Source organism: Spea bombifrons, chromosome 12, assembly GCF_027358695.1.
Source record: "Spea bombifrons isolate aSpeBom1 chromosome 12, aSpeBom1.2.pri, whole genome shotgun sequence".
NCBI classification, from domain to species: Eukaryota; Metazoa; Chordata; class Amphibia; order Anura; family Pelobatidae; genus Spea; species Spea bombifrons.
The window spans coordinates 3,577,089-3,595,000 of NC_071098.1; the positions used below are offsets into that span (position 1 = coordinate 3,577,089).

General features: G+C 48.8%; 1 protein-coding gene across 7 annotated transcripts in view; it reads left to right on the top strand.

Annotated features, from left to right (window-relative positions):
* CASZ1 (castor zinc finger 1) overlaps nt 1-17,912 on the top strand; it is a 128,391-nt gene that overhangs the window by 97,085 nt on the left and 13,394 nt on the right. For all 7 annotated transcript variants that reach the window (XM_053451990.1, XM_053451989.1, XM_053451991.1 and 4 more), the window contains one exon: nt 16,728-17,231. In XM_053451990.1, the coding sequence (XP_053307965.1) occupies nt 16,772-17,231 (460 nt within the window). In that variant the 5' untranslated portion in view covers nt 16,728-16,771. The remainder of the gene's footprint in view (nt 1-16,727; nt 17,232-17,912) is intronic.

A 17,912-nucleotide genomic window follows, 5' to 3' on the forward strand; every position in this document is an offset into this window, starting at 1 on the left:
TATAATATATATTCATGCAAGGTTTTATCGTGAAGCCCTAGAACATTAAATTGAAATGCCATTACCCAGCAAACGGTGTCTCGTCTCTTGCGCTTCCGGGTAATTAAAAAGCATTTCTTGCAATGACTGAGTTTTTCTTGTATACTCGCCGGCTCTTTCTATCTCACACCTTCATTTCCAAACTCTGCTATAACCAGGGTTCTGGAATCGCTCGGTCTGCGGCACGTTCTTCTGCAGATGACATTCTTTGACAAAGTTTGGCAGGTTCATCTCTCCACCCACCGGGTGACTGCAAATCCCACAATCCGCCAGCCGACGGAGGGTCATAGCAGATCCCGGTGTAGGGGGGGTGTTGTTTTTTTGCGCTGTGGAGGGATCCGTCTCCTGGAATAATTATTGCGGAGAAGCAGCTGTCAGAGCGAGCTCTTGGGGGTGGGGGGGGGGTTGACTTTGTTCTATGACTTGAATTAAGGAGAAAAAAAGTGACACTTGATCGGCCCTGGATGTCTCGGGGACACCTGTTACAGAGCTAAGTGAGTAGGAAGCTTGTTAGATCAAGAGTTTGGAGAAGGGGGGGTATAAAGGACATGCATGTTGGTATTTGTGCTTGCTGTCTGGAGGTCACAGGGACTAAAAAGGGTTAATTCCCAAAGGCACTCACGGGAGGGTTGGAAAGGTGGTAGTAGATAAGTAGAACGGCCTTCCAGCAGAAGTGGTAGAGGGTAATACAGTGAGGGGATTAAACATGCGCGGGATAGACATACGGCTCCTGAATCTAAGACGAGACCAACGACTGATTAAGGTTTGAGTCTTTACAGCAGGAGAAACGGGCGACTAGACGGGGGCCGAATGGGGCCGATCTGCCGGCAGGTTCTGTGTTTCTACCCGCAGAGCATGATGGGAACTGTCGCCCACAAATCGGCAGACACAAGCTGGTCTGTGGTCTCAGAGGTCTGTCGGCCGCCATGCTGCTCCTTAAACGTTCAGCGCGGTGGAGACGGCTCCTCTGACCTTGCGCAGAATGGAATGCGCGTTATATTTTATGTCCTGAAAAATCAACAATATTTTGTCCGTGTTGACCCAGGTTTCAGGCATTCTAGGAATGTCACACAACGGGATCAAAAGTTGCCGGGACTGATAGAAATTATTAAATTCCTGCGTATGAGGTCATGTATTTTTGTCAATAAATATTGTTCTGAAATGAGTCGCATCAGACGGGAAGATGAACGCGGCTGACGGAGGCTTCCTCGCTGTGTATCAATCAGCGATCTGCGTATCCCTTTAGACATCGCAACCCGAACACGATGAAAAGATATAATAATAATAATAATAATATAATAATAATAATATTTCTATAATGAATGAAAATAGATCTCTCCCCGTTTCCATAATGAACTAAAACTATACGCAGCGATTGCTCTCCGGGAGAGCGGGGTATGAAGTGCGTGCGGGGGGTAATTACAGGGCTCCCGTTTTCCTCTTTTTACCAGAACCAGAACTTTCACAAAAATTTCAATCAGAAATGTGAAAGGAGACCATGAGGTTCTATCGCGTGAGGAAACTGGGAGTGATGGGACATCCGCTCGGATGAGTGGGTGATAAAGCCCTGCAGCACGTGCTAATCCCCCCGGCGAGGGGTAAATCGAGGGTTTATTGCCCACAGGTGCAGAGGGCGACCCCGCGGGTGCCGTGCGCCTCCGCCGTGTCAGCACTCTCCTTCTCTCGCGCACTTGAAGTAAATTTGTTTTGCAAGGGCAACCTGTTTAATCATTGCACTCTCTAGCGGCTATGTATTCGTTCGGTTTCCGTGGTTACGGGACCATTAAGTAGAAGCTGGCAATAAGGCAGCAGAGTCAAACAGGTAATAAAAAAATTAAGGCCATTTTGGGCCCAGAGAGGACATACTGAGGAATGTGACGGAGCGTCGGCAGCGAGACACAGGAACTCATCAGTGTTTGATGGGCACCGGGAGCCGTCGGAGAAATCTAGCTGATTATACACGGCGACTTCTCAACCCGGCCCTCCTGCCCGTCCCTGACCGAGATTTAACTGCCTGAGTGCCATGGGGGTGACAAGGTACCACCCCGGGGTCTCAGAGCTCATGTTAGCCTTTAATGCAGCCAATGTGGCTCCCATACCCTCCTCGTGCCGTCTACACGTGGCTCTGATCTACTCGACCCTCGTGGCACTAGAACTGATTCTCTGTGGACGGGTATTAAGTCCTGAAAACGATATATGGGCACCAGAGCTTACACTCTAAACCAAAGCGCTAGGGGGGATTAAAGGTTTTCAAGTTGAACCTTCCCATACAGAACCTTTATGTCTGAAATAATACTTTGACTTTACTGAGAGGGTGGTAGATTAATGGAACAGCTTCCCATCAGAAGTGGTAGGGGATTTAATTTCTGTGTTTAAATCGTGTAACTTCTGTCCAGTAGAAGTCCCAGGAATCTCCGCTCCACGTCCGCTAATCAGTAAGACATTGTATCAGCCCGTATGCCCAGAAATACACTGTATTGTGTACCTGGTGGTTTCAGGCGTGATTCCTAACTTAACCCTTTGAGTGTCAGAGGGAAATGCCCCCAATCCCCTATTAAACTTTCAAAGTAAAAAAAAGTAGTAGTTGGGTACTTTTACCCTACCAGTATGCAGCTTCATGTATATCACGACCTGTTCCCTCTTTACAAAGTAATCGGACCCCTGAGTGTCCCGTGTTTTTCCTCAAGTCCCTGCGTCACCCGATGTTTAGAGATATTTAAAGGAAAATCAGCTGTGTGTGGCTGGGATGAGGTTTAAAATAGCCGAGGGCATGTGCCTTGGGATAGTTTGATGAGCCCTTTCTCCCTACCATCTGATTTAGCCCACCATATATATATATATACCAGGGGTGCCCAACTATACGCATCCCCCCTAAAGATGCATTTAGCCTCAATAAATATACCCAGAGCTAAGGCTGGGGCTCATCCCCCGAATAATCATCAGGTGGTGTGCAGGTCTATAAAGAGACGAAGACCCCCAGTAAACACGGGGCGAGGGGTCACAGGCTGGTTACAGGGAGCTGTTTTGTCGGAATCCGGCTCTAATTGCTAAAACAGAATAGCCCTTTTTAACTTTCCCCTCGTCGTCTCGCGGTGCCATTTGCTATCGGTCACAGGCTGTGCCAGTTGTCCTGATAGGAACAGGTGCCACGGCTCGTCCTTTTGGCTTTGACGGGGTTTTTTGTTAATAACATTTTTTCGGGACAGTCAGAAGCTCTTGTTTTGGGACTGGGCAGCTTTATTTGCGTGGAGGGCTCGGGGTGGGGAGTCGCACTTTTCTCAAACAGTTGCCGTACGCAGAATAGCAACAGTTGTTTTGCAAAGTGAGAAATGTTGGAACAACTGCAGATTGTGCCGATACGGAGAGGACGTTTAGAGGGTATGGAGCAGGCAGCCATTTAAAGAGGCAGGACACGTACTCTCTAAGTTTCTCCTGGGATCTGAGTCTATTCTCAAAGGAGGAGGAATGTTAGAACAAGAGGCCATAATCTAAAACTAGAGGCTTAGAACGTAAAGTTTTGCTTTACTGAGAGGGTGGTAGATAAGTGGAGCAGCCTCCCAGCAGACGTGGGAGTGCATGGGATAGACATACGGCTCCTGAATCTAAGACGAGACCAACGACTGATTAAAGTTTGAGTCTTTACAGCAGGAAAAACGGGCGACTAGACGAGCCGGGCAGATTGTCCGGTAGAGTTTTTTCCCCATATAGAGTGAAAGTCCTCTGATGTGTTTCTAAAATTGGTACCCAGGTATATAATGGGTTATATTCGTGTCAGATAGCCATGGCTCCTAAGATTGTACTGGCTCTGAACTCTTTGTGTTACATTGATCTGTATGCATGTATTCTGTATAATCTGTGTAAAAGTTAACAGAAGGATGGAGGCTGTACAGGGCTGGGGTCGGTGGCAGGAGACTGGTTGGGTTGGTGGCAGGTGGTTATATCAGGATTTGGCTGGTGGCGGGAGGCTGTTTGGAGTTGGTGGCAGGCGGTTGTATCAGGATTTGGATGGTGGCCGGAGGCTGGAAGGGGAAGGAGTTGGTGGCAGGAGGCTGTTTGGGGTTGGTGGCAGGCGGTTATATCAGGATGTGGCTGGTGGCGGGAGGCTGTTTGGGGTTGGTGGCAGGCAGTTGTATCAGGATTTGGCTGGTGGCGGGAGGCTGTTTGGGGTTGGTGGCAGGCAGTTGTATCAGGATTTGGCTGGTGGCGGGAGGCTGTTTGGGGTTGGTGGCAGGCGGTTGTATCAGGATGTGGCTGGTGGCAGGAGGCTGTTTGGGGTTGGTGGCAGGCAGTTGTATCAGGATTTGGCTGGTGGCGGGAGGCTGTTTGGGGTTGGTGGCAGGCGGTTGTATCAGGATTTGGCTGGTGGCGGGAGGCTGTTTGGGGTTGGTGGCATGTAGTTGTATCAGGATGTGGCTGGTGGCGGGAGGCTGTTTGGGGTTGGTGGCATGTAGTTGTATCAGGATTTGGCTGGTGGCGGGAGGCTGTTTGGGGTTGGTGGCAGGCAGTTATATCAGGATTTGGCTGGTGGCAGGAGGCTGTTTGGGGTTGGTGGCAGGCGGTTATATCAGGATTTGGCTGGTGGCGGGAGGCTGTTTGGGGTTGGTGGCATGTAGTTGTATCAGGATTTGGCTGGTGGCGGGAGGCTGTTTGGGGTTGGTGGCATGCGGTTGTATCAGGATTTTTTCTGCTGGCGGGAGGCTGTATCTTGCTGAAGTTGTGTGCAGTGCAGGTGGCTGTATGAAGCAGGTACAGTTGGTGGCTGTATGACGACCTACAAGCTATAAAAGCCCATCTTTAGATATCACAGCTGAGTTATACCTGAGGACGTCACCAAAAAGCAAATCCACCTCCACAGGGCTTCTTGGTGAAAAGGGTTTACTTTGGGCAAATGAACCAATTTAACCCCTGGCTGGAGCAGCGGAGAGGTGAAGGTATCACTGCCTCTGGGTAATGTAAGCCAGGGGCTAACTGTCCCGAGGAGCTTACCATCTAATAAAAACAGCCTTTGAATTATTAAAGGAAAGCAATAATCAAAGTTTTGTATAATCCTATTTGTGTTTAAACACAGCCTGAAGTCACTGGTAAAATTCTGCATTTCATGTAAGTGCCAATTTGTATTAAAAACTGTCTGTTGACAATTTCCCTGCCTCTCCGGCCTCCATAATTACATTTAGTAGGGATTTTTTTAATAAACCAATGGCTGCCGCTCTTATTATCTTGTTGTGCAGACGGCTGTCAGATAGATCTGAACGTTCAGCTGATCCGCGGAGACCGCGAAGCGCGACCCCAGTGCGGTGACTGCGAGACGCGATGTCTCCGTGCGCGGGGGCTACAAACTTTCAGGGTTAAAGTCACCAAACCCGCACTTGGTTATCTGTAATATCTCGGCGTTCCGAGTGTCTTTGTTCAACGTGGATCTGAAGACGAGCAGCCGCTTTAAACCCTCGCTAATCTGGTGCAGTTTACAGTATTACCCTATCGTTCTTACCACTCAGGAAGTTTATTAGAGGACGAGCCCTCGGCTGTTTCGTTTTTGGCCGCGTTTCATGCCAGACCGGTTAAACCCCCCCGAAATTGGCACAAACCGGAGAGCTTTAACACCTTCCCTCGCCGTTAATAAATGGAAACCATTTGCATTGTTCCGATTCACGATGTGTAGCTTCTCCGTGATGAAGGTATCGTAACCGAGGCGTTGACATCTCCGAAGATCTGGCGCGTCGCCGGCGCATGTCCTGGTAGATGGGATTTGGCCGGAGAAGCCTCGCGCCGTGACCTCAGGTGCTTCAAAAAGCCCTCTTGGTGCAGAACGAGCGAGCGTTTGCTGAATCGAGCGTTTTCACCGGGAATTTTACACTCACTTGCAATTCTCGCTGTTTTTTGGTAAAATGAAATTTAACACTAATAGTTCTTAACAGCTTCACCCAAGCGACGAGAGAAAAGATAACAGGCTCCTGTGTGTCAGCTCACATTACCGGCCCCTGCTCTACGGGGCGAGTCTGATGGGACCGGGGCTCCTGCTCCCATAATGGTTTTATTTTCTTTGTTTTTCATTCATTTTTAGAAAAAAAAAATCATATTTCCTAGTAAAAAAAAAAAATATTCATTTTCGGGTAAAATACCAGATTTTTTTTGTAGTTTTTTTTATTAGCTTATTTCATGTGAAATTCTGTGATTTTTGTTTGCTGTGAATAAAAGTTACCGGCAGGGCCCGGCTGAGCATGATGGGAACCAGAGGTTGCCTCTTACATCATGCACATAGATGAAGGGGCTTTTGAAATTAACCCTTTTAGCGCTGACATAACTCGTCCGCAATACCCCATGCGATCTTCCCCGCTACAATCACCCTTTTTATTCCGAATTCCCCCGCACGTCCGGCACCCGGCTCACTCAGGCCTCGCTCTGACGAGACCGTGCAAAGTGCAAGCTGCGTGGACGAGTTCTATATGGAAATGAAGAATTTAGGCTAATGGAGCTCAACCATTTCTAATTTTGTGATGGCAGGAGGATTTTGATTGAAAGTAATTAAGCAAGCTGGCTGTAAAATTAATTAAAGCAAAGAGGGGGGGGATTTTTATTGGATTGGATAGCGATATAGCGGCTGTCAGATGGGGACGGATGGGGGTGACCTGAATTCTCTGCCCTCCCTCCTCCCACCCGGGACGTTTATGTCACTTTAATCTCCTTACAGCGGCTGGTGTGCATTTGTTTGAAATAATCAAGGAAATATGGTCAGAAATTGTCAGCTTTCAGATCTAATTTACCTGACAGCCTCTCGCCGGAGAGGGGCCTGTGTGTGTCGCATTGTGGGTTTGTGTGTCGGTTTGCGCACGCTTGTGTTCCGTGTGACATTATGTGTGTGGCTGTGTTGTGCGTGTTACAGCCGTGCCGGGGATACGGCGGATACCGCGTGTCTTTCTTGTGCCGTCTTCTTGCCCGTTCCGGCATCGGCTGGACGGGGGTCCTAGTGCTACCGACCCGCTGTAACTCACCATCTTCTTCCTCTTCCCTCCCCCGTCAGGTTTAGGGTTTAGTGAATATAGGATTAGGAAGGTGACTGTAATTCCTGTTTCCAGATGGCGGGTGACAGCTAAACCCACAGCGAGCAGACAGTGGCAGCTGAGAGGCAAACAATCAGTTGATGAAGACGCGTCTAGAGGACTTTTTTAGGGAATTTAGAAGGAGGTTACCCAGCGGCATAAAAGACGCAGAGAGGTCCCAACCTGGAGCTCCAGGAGCCGAGAGCGTGTCCCCCGGCCGCAGGGAGGGCAACCTCCATCACCTTCAGCCAGACACTAGTTTTGGTTGTGGAACTTCTCACTGATGTCTCCTCTCCTGGGCCCAAGCGGAGCAGAAGGCTTTTCCATGCTCTGGGCTCTAATCATAATCATTCAGAAAGGCCCTGCTTAAACACAGGTGACCAAGTCAGTGATTTTATTCATTATAATGTCTCCTCCCCACGCGGAATTCCTGACACTCTATGCCGTCGCTTCCATTGATTTTGATGTCACCGCGTAAGACAAAGTATATGATATAAGAATAATTATTATGCGTTACATATAGTATATTTCGACTCATTAGAGTCTTCCGGCCCGCGTGCGTTTGCCCCCAGACCCTATCGGTTTGGTCTTTCGATGCGCTGTGACCCCTTAGAAGCCGTTTCTCCCCGGATCCGGCCCCCCGTCGGCCCCCGTACGGCCGCTCGTTCTAGGATTCGTTTCCCTGGCTCCGGCGCAGGCTTTTCCTGCCAGCTCAGGGCACTGGAAATCGCTGGCGCTGCCAAAAACTCGGTGTGCGCTACGGCTCCCCAAACATCCCTTTATTTTTATTGTTCTGTTAATTACTGTTTAAACTTTAATAAGTCACTTCGTCAGAAGGGGAGCTCTAGTGAAGAGATCTGTGCAAACAGAGAGCTCAAAGGGACCCCGCTTAAATCGTAGCCTTTTCTCCGACGTGGGAATGTTTGTTTAGCAGGAAAACCTGTTATTTTAAGGACAGTTAAAGGAAAAACAAGAATTGCGACAGTTACATTATTTCATCTGCGAGACAGACGGCTTCGGAGCGCTGTGGGCATGTGAAGCCGCTCAGACGCACGGGAAACGCGCCAATACAAGAACAGCATGGTGGCGAGACCTATAGGGACGTGCATTAACTGGGGGCAGCGAGGGTACATGCCAACATTTACCCAACCCATGACTTAGCCGTGTGGCTTCCCCGCATCTTATGTGGGCAATATGAGAGCCTTAAAATTAACACAAAGGTTCATGCAAATCTCTGTGGAATTGGCGTTCTGAGCGTGGGGCTGACGTCAAATGTATGGCGGGATACATATCTACATACCCATATACATGCATTATAATGAGCCTAGCGGTATTCTCTAAGCATATATATATAATATATATATAATATATATCAAAACCAATTAACATGGAATTTTATACAAACACAGAACGTATCTAAAAATATAAACAAACACACACATATATATATATAAACATATAAACATATATATATATAGCAAGTACAGGAAAATGTCAATATAGGCATGTCTAAAAACAATAAGTGCATATATACAAATATATATAAACACGTACGCTTAAATATGCACACATCTGTCCCTCGTGACTTAGGAAAGCGTCTATAAAAAAAGCAAGGAAATTTCCATATTTGTGTAAATTGCTTTAAAAGCATTTTATCTTGTCATAAAAAGCAAGAGTGCTGCGCGAGTGATACTGGCCTGAGATGATTGGACAGCAACGAGCGGCTGCTAATGGCCATTTTGCTCCAGGGTGGCTTATTAAAAAATTTATACACAAATGCTTAAAATTGCATAAATTATTAAAAAAAAAAAAAAAAAACCAAGTAAGCACTTTAATCATGCGCCCCCCCTCCCCTTTCACTGCTGTCCACACAAAACGACAATGAAGCGAGCGCACCATGGCATTGTGTCTGCGTGCCGTGGGCTAGTAACACGCTACAGAGTGGCACGTCTGTGGCATGTCTGTGTTCACGTGTCTGTGGATCCGATGTACGTTGAGAGGGATTGTGAGCTCTGCGCTGAACTGAACGGAAAAAATAATCAACATATTTACATAAATTTTAAAGCCAAATATCGAAACACAACTCTCATCATCCCCAGCCAGAGTGATGCTGTATGAATAATATTCACTATAAAGGGGCAGCTTGGGTTGGTTTGTCCTGCGGGAGGGGGCTAGCCTGGTCCTGTATAACCTATAACGCTACAGAGAATAAATGTATGGACTCACTGCTTAGTGAATAAATCGTGGACATCTCTCTCTTCTCCTGGACTTTGTTGAAATGGAAACATTATAAATATTCCAAATGTCCCTGTTTAAGAGAACAAGTCCCTCTTTGGTCCCTAAACCCCCGATGCCCCTCTTTGCTCCCCGATGCCCCCCTTTTCTTGGAGGTCAGAATGTTTACTGTATGTTTGGGTATGAGGGTATCGCAGGCTTCTACAGCCCCAAAATTAAAGATCTGCCCCTACAGAGATGTCTCTCCCGTGGTATCCGTCACGTTTTTAAGGTGAAAAGGCTTCATAGAAAAAGTCCCGGGATTCCAACGTCTTTGTCTATTAAATATCCCTTTAAATTTTTCTTCTTCATTAATTCCTTAATAAGTGATCGTTAAATCCATCTTTCATCCCATTTGTTTTAGTCCCAAAGTTTACTAATTAATGCAAACACATAATCACACTAACAAGCAGAAAAATACATTCTGGTGTTAAGTGTTGAGTACTGAAGGAACGTTCCATTGGTCGCTATGGTGACAGCACCTCTTTTGCCCCCAAATCATGTTTCAGCGCTACCTCCCTCCGCTTTTGGTTACGGCTGGTTGTGTTTAACTTCATGTGGCCCCGTAATAGATATGGAAGCGGGAATTTGGCAAAGTAGCATTTCATCAAGTCACAAATGAGAAAGCCTGGGCTTCACCAACCATGCGGGATTCTTTCTCTGGCCATATTCCGTGCGTGGCGGTTCTAGATCCCCTGTATTATTTTTTTTTATGAATTAGCGAGGTCGCCAAATGGGAAACGTCTCATTATCCACAACCAAACGTCCCCCTCGGCAGCAGCCATCGCTGCCGGCCGTATAAAAACGCAGGGGTCGGACGTTCTTTGCGCGTGTGACGCGCTCTTTGGGTTTTGCGCGGTTGTGTGATAGATACACGAGTGTTAGTGTGTGTTTTTGTGTTGGTGAGCGAGTGCCGGAGGTGTCCTGGCGGCTGCTCGGGCAGAGCTGGCTGCACATTGATTTGTGAGCGCGGTGCAGCTGCCGACCTCTATTGAGGAACAAACATAATCAGCACTGACGCAAATTAGATGGTTATTCGTTTTGAAAATTGACAGAAAAACAATAAAAAAGATGAAATGCTCCCAAATCAATAGATATAATGAAATTCAAATAATCCGAGAGATGAGGTCTCCATGGCAACTGATAATGTGGAAAAGAAAACAATTTAATAAAGGACAGACACACTTTGCAAACAGATTGGCGAAGGGGGGGGGCGCGGGGGTTGGTTACTGTGTCTTCGTGAAGGATCACTGTCCGTCCCAAGGACGGCTGCAATAATTAAGAGGGCCTTTCGGTCCAGAAAGTGCAGATTCAGGTTTTAATACACAAAATTATTTCAGGAGCAGTGAATCGGAAAGTCGTTTGTTTTGACCTTCCAGTGAGGCCTGCAGCGGGGCGGCCGCGGAGACGCCGGGGCTGGAAAGGCTGAGTTATGGCATATTTGTGTTTTTATAGAGCGGAGAGGAGGGGGGGGGAGGTTAAACAGTATTTACAGCTCACTTGTTTTCAGAAGGAGAGCGAAATCGAGTTTATGGGGGGGGGGGTGACACAAGGTGGATTGATTTTTGCCTCAATGTTCCGTGGCGGGGGGGGATATCGCAAGGGCAGATTCTGGAGTCACAATAGCTACCCCCGGGGGCCGTATGTGGGTCTCGGTGGGCACTCGGCGCTTCCCTTTCCGAATGCAGCCCGTATACACCTGGAACAATGGAGTCGGAATGTTTGCAAAAAGTCAGCGTAGCCCCCGGTGTTTCCACCGGCTCGTCTTCCTCCACCGGCTCGTCCTCCTCCACCGGCTCGTCTTCCTCCACCGGCTCGTCTTCCTCCACCGGCTCGTCTTCCTCCTCCGTCTGTGCCTGACTTTGAAAGGTCGTTGGCGGCGGGTCGGAGAGTGATAGGAGCACATTTGTAATCCGGGAGCAGATAGAGCACATTGCAAAATACCATTGGGTTAAGACCCCCCCCCCGGCCCCTCGTACACTTATTCTATATTTTGCTAAATTTAAATCATTGCTGTATAAGGGGAGGGCGATTGTCCAACGCGTGTCCTCCACTTATTAGCCAAAACCCAAGCGGCCGAAAGTCTTTCCGTGTTCTTGGATTTCAGATGTTTGACACCCAATCTTATTGACTGCTCGTTTTTCACCGGACGAGAATGATGTCTTCGTCTATCTTTGGAGACGCGCAGTGAGGGCTCTTCAGTCTTTTTTGACAGTTGGCTTTCTCGTTCATTTCGTAATTAAACGTCTTTTGTCTCGATTAAAGTGAAAAATCGACACAGATTTTTTTTTCCCCACAACAAATATTTTAAGACAAGTTTGACTGTCAATTGAAATCATTTTACTTATTTTTTGTATCTACGGTAAATCGATCAGATTTTTTATCTTTTTTGATCTCGGGCGTCTGGTTGTTCATCTGTTTTGGTTTTTGTTAGACTTTTGTGGATAGCCGGCGAGGTCAGAAGCTTTCATTTGGAACAAGGTGGATCACTGATTGAAGTTTAGCTCCTTCTTGGAACTTTAAGACAAGTTTAGTTCTTAACTTCTCAGGAATCTCTGCGACTTTATGCACATCAATAAGGAACCTGATATTCAAGGCATGAAAGCCTAAGCAAGGCCAAGCCTAGGGAGGCCAGACCGGCCATTTATAACCAACTCCTATGGACATACACATGGCCGGTCAGTCCAAAGCGGCGATTCATTAGTTGAATTGGGCCAAGGAAGAGCCCGCGCCTCTCGTTTAAGCCCCTTACTTGCCCTGGGACTCAGTAGCCGCCCTACCTATAGCCCGGCTGACGGGACGAAGATATGTTTGCTGCTCAGCCATTGTTTGGGCTCCGGCCGGAGAAGGAGAGACGTCCTTAATGAGAAATATGCGCTCATTTTTCTTAGGCAGCGCTCACTCTGAATGAAATGTTTAGAAGCCTCGCCAAGGGGTACCTTTATTTCCTAGCAAAGAGTTCACGGCTCACAGACAGAGCTATAAAGCAGAGTGCATGGAGCTGACAGCCAGCCCTGCATTAGAAAATCTATAACTCAGGAGGGATCTGCCAGGTTCGGCCCCCCCCCCCAACACGCCATGATTTACAGATATGGAGCGGGAGGGGGACCGTTTCTCAGGACGAGGAGAGAGAGCGGGGAGGACGATGGAGACATCGGCAAAAGAGAACAGGACCAGAAGCAATGGCCTAGCAGGAGTCCAAGTCTTCACATCTGCCAAGCGCTCTGGAATATCCACACTGTGTCATTAATGGGCCAATATATATATATCTATATATACACGCCGGGACAAACAGCATCCCCAAATCCAAACAAATGGAACCTATAGAGGCAGGTGATCGTTACACCTGTACAGCGGCAGGGAACGGCGTGGGGCAGTACGGCGGAGCTGCCTCTGTGATGGAACATGCGATGGAGTCATTGTGCGGACATACTAACCGCTTGGAATAGGGTCGCAGTCTGTCCGGACGTATATAAGGGACAGACAAGCACCAGCACCCAAGGCACTGCAATTCCCAGCAGCCGGCCGCCAGTTCATGCGGTTTATATTTTGTTTTGTTCGTTGCTTTTTGCAGTAAAGCGCTGAACCTCAGGCTATAGGCAGGTCTGCAGAGGTATATAGATATAAGGGGTGCAGCTAGAGAGCGACACATGCGCAGGTAACAGCCGAGATCCGCGGGCTTCCCGGCGCTCCCAAAATCCGTGCGGATTCCGCAGGACCTGCCACCAAAGATTTAATATTTGTTTGTAATGAGAAGCCGTCCTCAGATGGGTTTGGAGAGCGGCGGAATGAATGTCACCTCCCTTTCAATTTCTGATGCCTGCTGATTTGAATATTTATAAATATCAATAAATAATTTATTGGCGCAATCTGCTGTATCATTTAACAATCGCCTTTAACACTTTGCTGTCTGCAGCTGCGGCCGTAATGAAGTTTGTCTCTACAGAATCTTTCTATAAATATTGATATTTTCTCGGCTAATAGGAGCGTAGAAATATATATATATATAGCGAGAGAGAGAGAGAGCGCGGGTCCCTCCGCCGATAGACCCTTCAAACCTCCGCGTGAAGAAAAGCTTCTTTTGAAGACTTTTGATAAATGCTGTCGTGTAAAATATAAGCCTTTTTTGTTTTTGGAATTACTTGAAACAAACGGCGCGTCCGGCTATTGGCGCAGATAACGAGAACGAAGGACACTTTTCAAAATGAATATTTTATTTTGTTGTCTGACCTAATAGGAAGGAAACTGTCCCTCTAACATCAATCTGATACGATTAAAGGCAACGGCGGTGCCACTCGGCTGCCCCGGATAGGAGAGCGAGGGACTCCTATAGAGCGTATATATAGCGTGCATTACGGTGTATATATGGCCGGGTATCGCTCTGCGTAGATGTGAACGGGCTGCAAACGCGTCGGTCCCCTGAGGTCACCCTGGCACAGACTGATAGAGGTGACAGAGATACAAGTGACAATGTTTACGGGTGAATTACCTGCGCCGCGGAGAGAATCGCTTTATCAGATGCGCGTAATTAAGATTACCTAATGAAAATACACGGGATTAATATTTCATCTGGCTATTTGGAGGATTTGGCGCTAACAAGCCGGGTGAATAGCAGGTCTGGGAGCAGATGGCTGCCCTGTAAACCACTAATCTACACACCGAGACCTTCTTCAGGGTGGACACGTAAGAGAAGGGGCGAGAATGGCCGACGCACGCGGGGAAAACGGAGAGGGGGCTCCGAGCCCACCCAGTGTATTACATAGCAGGGCGAGTCTCCCCCTATTAACTATACATTATACAGGGCCTGCACAGTCTTTCCTGCGGGAGACGCTCGCCGGGATCGACCCTTCGTAATGGAGTTTAAACTACAAGCCTCTAAAGCTGCCACTTTAGTGAATAAACCCCTTTGGACCTTTACTGGCAACCAGCGGTTCGTTTAGGTTGAACGCCGCTTATGAATTCTCCGCTGGTGGCTTTAATATAATAAATGATACACTTTGTAGCCTCGGCTGATCCCGTTATTACGGATCAGTTTTTGGGTCAGTTTACGCCACGTCAGCAATCTACAAACCCTTGGCTGCCATAGAAAAAGACACATTCCACCAAGCGAGAGCCCCGTCGCATCCGGACCCTCTGTCAGAGCGAGAGATTCCCAAGGTCATCGAGCGAGGGACTGCGCGGGGCCAAGGTCACTGCCGGGACTAAAAGCAATAATGTGTTTATCGATAAACCGGGCGGCCGAGCGCGCCGGCTCCCGCACACAGAGCGAGAACAGAGCCGTACGCAGCGGCGTTCATACGCGACTCGGGCCACGGCTCGGACCGTCCGCTCTCAGCCTTTAATGTCTTTCCCAAAGCGGAAATCGCAGCTGCTGCTGAACTAAAGGCACGAGAACGGGACCGGGTGACTTTTAGAGTGGCTGAGGGTTGTGAGATTCACCTTCCTGCGCTAAGGAACGAGCCTCCTTGTTACTCGCTAAGCCTAGCGGGGTCCGTCCGCGGGTCCCGCCAGCTTTCACTCGGCATTATTGGGCCCTTCCTAACGCGGCTTATCCTCAAAGAATCTCCTCCTGTTAGGGTGCAGTTTAGAGATGGTTTTTCTAAACAAAGTTACCAAGTTTACCGGCCGCAACCACGGTTACTACTCCGTAAACACCAGGACTTGGTCAGCAGGGCCGCTAGGCGTGGACTTCTGTTATAGGAGGTAATCGGTTTCTGACCCGTTCGGTGCCTGAGGGCTAAACGGTACGCTGCTTGGTCTTTTGTGGCAGCCAAAGTGTTAACGCTCACCGGGCAATAGAGGCGATCGGGGCAGTAAACGCGGCCGCACAATGACATCATCGGCAGCGGCGGGGCAGTGAAAGGGTGCGAGGCATTGTTTAAGGAGGAAGTTCTGCGTGTAAATACAGTAGTTGGTGAGTTTGTGCTGGGAAAGACATGAAACGGCTCCGTCTGACAGGCCGGCTTTATAAATGTCTTCCTTATATTGATGCAAAATAAAAGAATTTCTGTTTGGGTCAAATTAAATAAAACGGGATGTTTATTTTAACCGCGAAATAATAAACTAAACTAATTTTAAGCGGGACAGGGAGGGTTTCTGACTTAACCCTTCGGACACCAGGGACTTCGACGACGCATTATAAAGCGCTGCTTTGCTTACGCCTCTAGCATTTAGAGGGTTAAGGTCAATCATACGTTTATTGCAGTGAACTGGAAATAATATTAAAATCCTTTTATCGCTTGTGTAAGGAACTCTGAATGGATGATATTCGCGAGAATGACCGTAAGTTGTGCGGCGGTCGCGTTGGCTCGCTCACAGCGTGTAAGTTATGCGGTGGTCGCGTTGGCTCGCTCACAGCGTGTAAGTTGTGAGGTGGTCGCGTTGGCTCGCTCACAGCGTGTAAGTTGTGCGGTGGTCGCGTTGGCTCGCTCACAGCGTGTAAGTTGTGCGGCGGTCGCGTTGGCTCGCTCACAGCGTGTAAGTTGTGTGGCGGTCGCGTTGGCTCGCTCACAGCGTGTAAGGTGTGCGGGGGTCGCGTTGGCTCGCTCACAGCGTGTAAGTTGTGTGGTGGTCGCGTTGGCTCGCTCACAGCGTGTAAGTTGTGCGGTGGTCGGGTTGGCTCGCTCACAGCGTGTAAGTTGTGTGGCGGTTGCGTTGGCTCGCTCACAGCGTGTAAGGTGTGCGGGGGTCGCGTTGGCTCGCTCACAGCGTGTAAGTTGTGCGGCGGTCGCGTTGGCTCGCTCACAGCGTGTAAGTTGTGCGGTGGTCGCGTTGGCTCGCTCACAGCGTGTAAGTTGTGCGGCGGTCGCGTTGGCTCGCTCACAGCGTGTAAGTTGTGCGGTGGTCGCGTTGGCTCGCTCACAGCGTGTAACCTGCTGTCTATTTGTACCGAGCTGTCAGGTTAGAGGATTATAGCCCCTGGATCATCGTAGGGGGTCTGACTTACACCAGTGCATCGCTGGGAAGACTGGTTAAAAGCAGACATGGTTATCCCTGCATCTGCTGGAGTTCCGGTATCGCTAACTGAGGCCAGGGCGAGCTCGGCCCGTCTCCTACCGGCAGCTGGCGGCCCCGGGTCCCGCAGGGTGACAATAATGCCGGCTCCTCTGCAAATGATATAGAATAAATAATATAGAATATAATATAGAATATAAAGAATATTTTTATGAGTTAAGGATTAATATCAGCCCCTTTAGTTTCTCTCAGTCATTTGCCGGTGGTGGGGTAATTCGCCGGGTGCGATGTGATCTTAGTATGAATGGCTTGCAAAGCTTCTTAGAACTTTGTAAATGTTGACTTTATGGGTTTCTCGGGTATTTAATGGCGTCCGCACACTGCTCACACACCCCTTCTTTCTTCTTTCTTCCCCAACTTTAGCTGAAAGAAGTGTTTGCACTGACGCAACCTCAGGAAAGCCGAAGATGGCTGCCAAACGGAAAGGCGGCCTGAAACTCAATGCAATCTGTGCCAAACTGAGCCGGCAGGTGGTCTCGGAGCTGGGGTCAGACTTAGGAGAGGCAGATCCGGGGGAAGGGGAGCAGACCCGAGAAACGGACCCCACCGAGGGCGCCAGCGCTGACCAGAGGAGTGCCGAGGAGGACAAGCGACGCAGGGAAGTGATAGAGAAATGGGTCAACGGAGAATATACGGACGAGCCCCCGGAAAGGACTGGTAGGGAATGCAGGAGGATTGGGGTCGCGGAGCTCCCACCGGAAGGTGTCTACATGGTACAACCCAAAGGGTGCAGTGATGAAGAAGACAATGCGGAAGAGCCAAAGGTCTCCCAGATTAACAGATATGTGGAGGAGAGGGACTCGGAAGGGACTGTCACAAAGGATGCAACCGAGGCAGCTACAAAAGTACCCTCCGGGGCATCTTCAGGTGGGTGGCTCTTGTTATGTTAGTGAGATTTAGATATGATGAGGACTTTCCCTATCGCCAAGTATGTCCTAGCCTCAAATATCCATAGGGGGCGATTCACCTACATTAGTGCCCCTTGGCAGAGTGTGATCTGCCTCGCAGCCTGGGTTGCGCACGCGCCGGGCGCTCGCACACGGTGGGTTTTCAGCCTCATTGGAGGTCAGATGCCTCCGCTGGTTGGCTGCTAGTGGCAGCACAAAGCTCATAATTATGCATGAAGATATAAACAGAGCTGTTTAATTATCCTTCACCACATCAGTGACAAAGTAATTAACAAACATTGCGAGATCAATGGGAAGATGTGTGACCTTCAGCAGACGCCCATAGGAAAGCATTTCCCTCCGAGAGGGACAAGGTGACTCCGCTCATTGTGTGCATCGGCACTAAAACAAAGCCGCACAGAAACACTCACACCGAGTGGAGGCTCGAGCGATCAGCAGGGGGATTGTGTACACGGGATCCCAGATCATGTATGATTCTTCCTTCCGTAGTGTCTTCCTTCCAAATATAGCACGCGAGGGCTATTTATATATTTGCCTCTGCCTGAATCCTGCGCGATGTGTCCCCAGACACGGTACTCGGGGACGCTGGAGGAAGCCTGCTCTGTAGACTCGCCTCGTACACGGCAGGCTAGCACTCCTT